The sequence below is a fragment of the Drosophila innubila genome, chromosome X (assembly GCF_004354385.1).
Source record: "Drosophila innubila isolate TH190305 chromosome X, UK_Dinn_1.0, whole genome shotgun sequence".
NCBI lineage: Eukaryota > Metazoa > Arthropoda > Insecta > Diptera > Drosophilidae > Drosophila > Drosophila innubila.
Window position 1 is genome coordinate 28,144,973 of NC_047626.1, and position 6,761 is coordinate 28,151,733.

Here is a 6,761-nt window from a genome sequence, read left to right on the forward strand (position 1 = left end):
GCATCAGGAGCCTGTTTAGTTGTTGTTGTTGCGGTGTGTGGGCGGAGTGGGCGTGGCAGGGCGGTTTATGTCGCCAAAATGTATCAATGTGATGTTCGTTGTTGCCAGTGTATTGTTATAGTTACTGTTACAATTACAGTTACTCTTGATGCCACCACTGCCTCTGCCACCGCTGCTGCTGCTGCCGCCTGTGGTTGGAGGCGCCTGAAAGGATTGTGGCGATTGTTCCTCCATAATACAATTAGCAATGGTTGTTGTGGTGCGTGGCAAAGACAGGGAAACTGGGAGGGGGGAACGAGATGTTGATGTGGCCATGAGCTGGGAGTGCTGTTGTGGCTTTAACTTTATTGAATTCTGACTGAGAATGCGGCAGCCAGTCAGCCTGCCTCTGATGGTGATGGATGGATAAGTGGATAACTGGAAGCGGTGGAGCGGGATCGGGATCGGGAGTGGAACGTGAGGCAGACAAGAAGAATTCAATCAATCATTTGGGTTGGTCAATACTAGCATACTACTACTATGTAAATGTAAATGTGCCTGCAAAATGCTAATCAAATTTGAAATCGGATTAATGATACAGAAGTACCATCTTATGAAGAATTCACATCAATGGGCCCACAGCCAATTGACACACATCAGTCAACAGCAGTAGCAGTCAGATTCATCACTTCTACCTTCAATCACCCAACACTTTTTCGAAATCAACACTCAAATCAACAACAAATGGTTATAAATTGCTTGACACTAGATTATCCTTATCAAATATACACACACACTCTCAAGATACTTTAAAGGCATTTTGGCAAATAATACTCAGAATATTGAAATTTGGAAACGATAATTAGAATATGTAAACTACACCTACAGCGTGTAGTTTAAAAATAAAAATGAGGAAACCAAGTTTAGTGATAATGCTATTAAGCTGAAATTTATTTAAATTCGCACGTGTATATCCGGTAACATTATTTTACTTTTTTAAGATTGTTGTCTGTCTTATTTTAGAGTCACAATTTTTGTAATCTTTTTTTTTGTTCCAAGTTGAACCTCTTAGTTTTTTAAATAATAATAATAATAATAATAAAAATGAACGAATAAACGACACTCTTATGAAGTGCTTATTCTTAAGGGTTTGAGCTACAAAAAAGCATCACATTAACTTTAATTATATATTTTTTTTATTAAATTTCATGCCATCTTTAATTAACCATTTTAATAATTATATAATCAAAATCGAGTCAGCTTTTAACTTTTAAAAAAATAAAAATGAAAAAGCGTTACAATTTTGTAGTGTATTAAGTGTACTACCAATTGCCATCGAAGTTGTTGTCATTTGTCCATAAGATGTTATCGTCGCTATCCGTGCTAAGCTGACAATTGGACATTTGGCGACTACGCCGCTTGGTCAGTTTGCGGCGTCTGAAAACCGCAGGAGCAAGTGCTGCTGATCTTGGTGTCATGTCTGCCACAATTTTAGAGCTACAGTCACTCGGTGTTTCGGAATAAGGTCGGTACACAAGCTCAAATCCAGATTTTTCCAGATATTCACCCTGCTCTCTGCTTGGGACCGAGTCACTGCCGACAAGCTGCATGAATACTTTGTCAGTATGAGTCATCGTGGACTGAAGCTGCTTCGTAATGGCGTGCATGGATGCGCAAGAGGCTGTAAAGACGCCTTGCATGTCCTGAAGTCGAGCGAGATCCTTCTGTAAGTCATTGGAGATTTGAGAGATTTTCGGTTGGTTTCGTTTTCTGTGGCACCAGTGAATATAAATTCAAATACATATACAAATGATAATAATAATAACCTTCTGCAGTTCCTTGATTGCTGCGAACTGTTGTGCCAACTCGGCCTTTTCAGCTGACTGGATTTGGAAATTATTCTTAGCAGTTTCAATTGATTTAATGTGGATATTCAGCTCATCTATTTTTGACTGTTTCTCCTTCAGTTCACTTTCAAATCGTTGCACTGTGATTACTGCTTCATTCGACAATTGATTATTGCGATGTTGTAGCTCCTCACAACGCTTCTCACTTTCCCCCAGCTTTATTAGAGTTGACTGCAGTTCAGTCTCCCGGCGTATGTCCTCCTCGATCCGCTGAGCATTTGTAAAAGTATGTTGCTGCAACTCTGCTTTTAAGTGTGATATTTCCTTCTGAAAGTCACAGGAATGTTAATATAAGAATCATTAACATGTACTTTGAAATATACGCACCTCTTTCAACTGTACAATACCCTCAAATTTCTGCTGAAGCTGCCGCTTTTTCTGCTCAAAATCCGCTCCCATCTGACTGCTATGCTCTTGAAGCTGTGTGTGCTCCATTTGCAGATCAAGCATTTGCTTCTCTTTCTCCCGCAGCTGGGCCTCCAATTGAGAAATGATTTGGTGTGATAGCTGTGAAGCACGGGCAGCAATCTGTTGCTGCAACTCGTTTTGAACCTTTAATAGTTCCGCCTGAAAGGAGAAAAGAAAAGAACGTTAATATTATAACTAGTAGAAATGTGCTTTAAATTGTACGCACCTCATTTTGCTGAACGTATCCTTCAAATTTCTGCTGAAGCTGCCGCTTTTCCTGCTCAAAATCCGATGCAATCTGACTGCTATACTCCTGAAGCTGTGTATGCTTTATTTGCAGATCGACCATTTGCTTCTCTTTCTCCCACAGCTGGGCCTCCAATTTAGAAATGATATGCTGTGCTTGCTCCTCCGAATGGGAAGGAATATGATGAGCACAGGCGGCAATCTGTTGCTGCAACTCGTTTTGAACCCTTAATAATTCCGTCTGAAAGGCGAAAGAAGGAAATTACGTTAATAATTTAAATAGTAGGAATATACTTTTAAATGTACGCACCTCTTTTTGCTGAAAGAGTCTTTCAAATTTCTGTTGAAGTTGGAGCTTTTCCAGCTCAAAATCCGCTTCCATCTGACTGCTATGCTCTTGAAGCTGTTTATATTTCTTTTGCAGTTTGGCCATATGGGTGTTTCTCTCCCGCTTCACGGTGACCAATTCCACATTTACAAATATAATTGGTTTTAAAACAATTAGACAAATGTCTATCTATTCAGTTAACATTTGTTGGATTATATTTACCTGCCACTTAAACTCTCTAAATCGATTACGATTGTCTTGCAAATCTTTTTCGAGTATAATTAGCTCAACGTCCAGATTGAACATCTTCTCCATCAACCTCTTTTTATCAACTTGAATGTTTGGATTCTGCATGATAATATATTATTTTTCTGTTTGCGGTACGAGGAAATTTTAGCATTAACAACGTGTGAGTGTGTGAAACATAGAGTGCGTTCACCAGAACTCATCGACAACAGAAAATCGATGAAATTTGCTCGATTGTTCTGCTGAATGTCTGTGATGTACAATCATGATGCCAACATTTTGGGATGTGATGAGTGAAAATTCATTACCAAAATAGTACGTTAGAATTCTCTGATTGTTATGCTTTGTTATCGATAAAACAAATCGTAGGCAAAATAACACATTTTTTATTTTAGTAATTGAAATATAAGTTTGAGTAGAGTACTATTACCTAATATGTCAACTTAAGCTAATGAGAGATTAATATAAGAATGAAACTTTGTCTAGATGAACTAAGATATTATATACAGCTATTTACATTATGCAAAAGGATTTTAAGGTAATAATTAGGAGTTAATGTGTTATTAGTATAAGAGAAATAGGATAGAAAAAAAAAATATATATATATACAGTGGTCGGCATATTTAAATTTGACTAAATGTAAAGTTAAATCTACTCATAATTTGAACTAACTTTATGACGATTTTAGCATCAATAAAAAGGTCATTTAAATCCTGTTAGAATGATACAAAATTTTCCTTAACCCATTAAGTACCCATTGAAAATTTTGAATTTATGTCGACGTAGAGTTGAGTCAAATTTCAAAACTTTTTTTCTCGGGCTTAATCAAAAAATGTTTTGATGCAAAAAGTTTCTTCAAACAATTCTTTGCTTATATTTTTAATGATACTTTGAAAATTGCTATATATGACTATTTTATCCACTTTTTCCTCCTTTTCATACAAAATTTTTCTGAGATCATCCCATTCAAAAAATCATAAAAAATATAAGCAATGACATTTTTGAAGAATTCTTTTGGCAGTCACTGTAAGAACCATTTTTTGTTTAAGCCGTAGGAAAAAAGTCAAAAATTTAGATTTTTACATAAATTCAAAATTTTCAATGGGTATTTAATGGGTTAAGGAAAATTTTGTATCATCCAAACAGGATTTAAATGACGTTTTCATTTCAAATCATCATAGAGTTAGTATAAATTATGAGTAGATTTAACATTAAACATAAACATGCCGATATATATATATATATTTATATATATATATTTATATTTATATTTATATATTTATATATATATATATATGTATATACAAATATTAGGTCAAGAGCCGGTGGGGAAGTTCTTGAGGGTGATGGCGTTAAAGTCTTCTGTTGACTCTTAACCTGAAGTTTCGCAGTCGTCTAGCAAGACGATTTGGATGGGATGCCTATCCACTTAACTTTCAGTTATACTTTGAATTCTGTCTCCACTCAAAGGAACATTTAGGTCTCGCTCAAAATCCCTGGTTCTCATGTACCAAGGAGCCCCTGAGATTTTCCTTAGTGTTTTAGCTTGCAATACACGGAGCTTTTTTAGATGTGTTTTGGCTGCTATTCCAAACACTTGTATAGCGTAAAACATACTTAAAGCTAGTATGGCCTTGTATATTTTCGTCTTGTGCTCGAGTGACAGTTTGTTTTTGGACGAAAGTGGCCACGTCATCTTGGACATTTTGTTTTTAAATGCATGCTGCACAGCCGAAATGTGTCTGCCAAATGTAAGACTCCTGTCAAGGATGACACCTAGGTACTTGTGTTGTGGAGAGTGCGCTGGAACGCTACCATTGAGTCTTAAAGCTGGGCAGTTTTTGACTCCATTTGGCCGCCCATTTCTGAAATAAATCCAAGTATTCTTGTAAGGCACTCGCAGCCAAAAGGTCGCAGTTACTTTTTGTGAGCACTGCTGTGTCATCTGCATAGGTAGCGATGAGTGTGTCTCGACGACGGTAATCGCGGAGTGGTTAAGCATATCGGCAGAGAAGATTGAATACAAAGTTGGGCCCAAAACCATGCCTTAGGGCACTCCAGCTTCTATAACTCTTGTTGACGACTTGTACTCATCAGATGTTACGCAGAAAGTACGCCCTTCCAGAAGCTTTTCACCAAAAAGAAGAGCTGGGAAGTTAAAAGATTCTTAGCTTTGTAGAGAAGTCCCGGATGCCACACCCTGTCAAAGGCTTGCTGAATGTCCAGGAACGCTGCGACCGCATGTTCTTTATGTTCTAAGGCCTCTAGTGCGAAGTTTACTACCATGTGGAGTAGTTCTGGGGTGCCATGCTGTCCACGGAATCAAAATTGGAATTTTGGGATCCCCAGCTTAACTGCGTCTATAGTCAGCAACCTGTTTAAAATCAGCCTCCATGATTTTTCCAAGCGATAATTGAAGGTTAATAGGCCTGTAGGAGTTCACTTCTGTTGGAGTTTTTCCCGGCTTGAGGAAAATAACACAAGATTTAAAATAAAAAGAAACGAAATGCACACATAAACCACTTTATTGGTCTCTAGAGGATATACAGCCTATTTGTAGGGAAAATGGCTTCAAAAATGCTTTAAATCATTTCATATAAAATATTAAATGGGCGTGCAATATGGGATTAATTATTTGTTATAACGTCATATCATCTATTATTTCAAATCTGGCCTCTTGCTCTTCTGGCTTTCATTTCATTAAGCATTATGCGCAAAATTGTTCTTGGTTTTTTTTTTTTTAAATATTTTTACAGCTGTGACATTAAATAAAATTACAACTTTGATTTTGTCTAAAAGTTCCATCAAAACGTTCACCAGAAGACCATCACAATTTTTTTGATAGGTGATAGATGATTGTTGATTGAACGCAGCCATATATTAATATTCAATTATGTTTTATTTATCGTCTTTATTCAATTAAATATGTGCTTTACGTCGTTTTCTAATTTGCTTAACGCCATCTACCGTTCTTAAATTACACAACGATGACTGCAGTGGCGCCATTTTTTGTACATAATGTTGCAATTAAATACGTTTTCATTTAATGATGCACAAACCTTAAATACAGTTAAATAAAACCAGAATTTAAATATTTTCTATATAGCCTTGAACTACATACAAAAATATTTTATCAAAATTAATTACTAATAGCGATAATTTATCGAGATATCGATTTAACGATTTCCAGCAGCCCTGCCCCGACGATGATAGCATTAACCGTTGTTTTTTGTCTCCGTTGCAATCATATTTTAAATAAGTTAAAAAAAAAAATATTTCGTAATTTCAGTAAGTATATACATATATGCGCGTGTGTGTACGTAACGTTGTTGTTTGTGCTGTATTTCCTTCGCAATTCCAGCAGCGATCTATACTCATGCCTAAAGCAAAAATGCAAAAATGCGAAGGGAATTCTTATTGTAAGCAGGTTAAGCCTTTTCCGCAGAGCGATGGTTTCTTTGCGACGTTGCGAACTTTCAAGAATGCAAGTGAGGGAATAAAAGATACCAACCAAAATCAAAATTACAATCCGTTAAGAGCAGACAACGTGATAAACAGTTTTGTAGAATGCTTCAATTCATTCATTGAGTCAACTAAGAAAGCATCGATGGAGATTTCAGGGAGAATGCAAAAAACCAACATGGCCG

General features: G+C 36.6%; 1 protein-coding gene across 1 annotated transcript; it reads right to left on the reverse strand.

Annotated features, from left to right (window-relative positions):
- Positions 1–1,242: 1,242 nt before the first annotated feature.
- Positions 1,243–3,222, reverse strand: LOC117793973 (interaptin-like). The gene is made up of 6 exons (XM_034634439.1): positions 3,091–3,222; positions 2,851–2,991; positions 2,521–2,781; positions 2,214–2,453; positions 1,806–2,153; positions 1,243–1,703 (listed from the first exon to the last, which is right to left on the reverse strand). The coding sequence occupies exons 1-6, from the start codon at positions 3,220–3,222 to the stop codon at positions 1,302–1,304; spliced, it is 1,524 nt and encodes a 507-aa protein (XP_034490330.1). The 3' UTR covers positions 1,243–1,301.
- Positions 3,223–6,761: the final 3,539 nt, after the last annotated feature.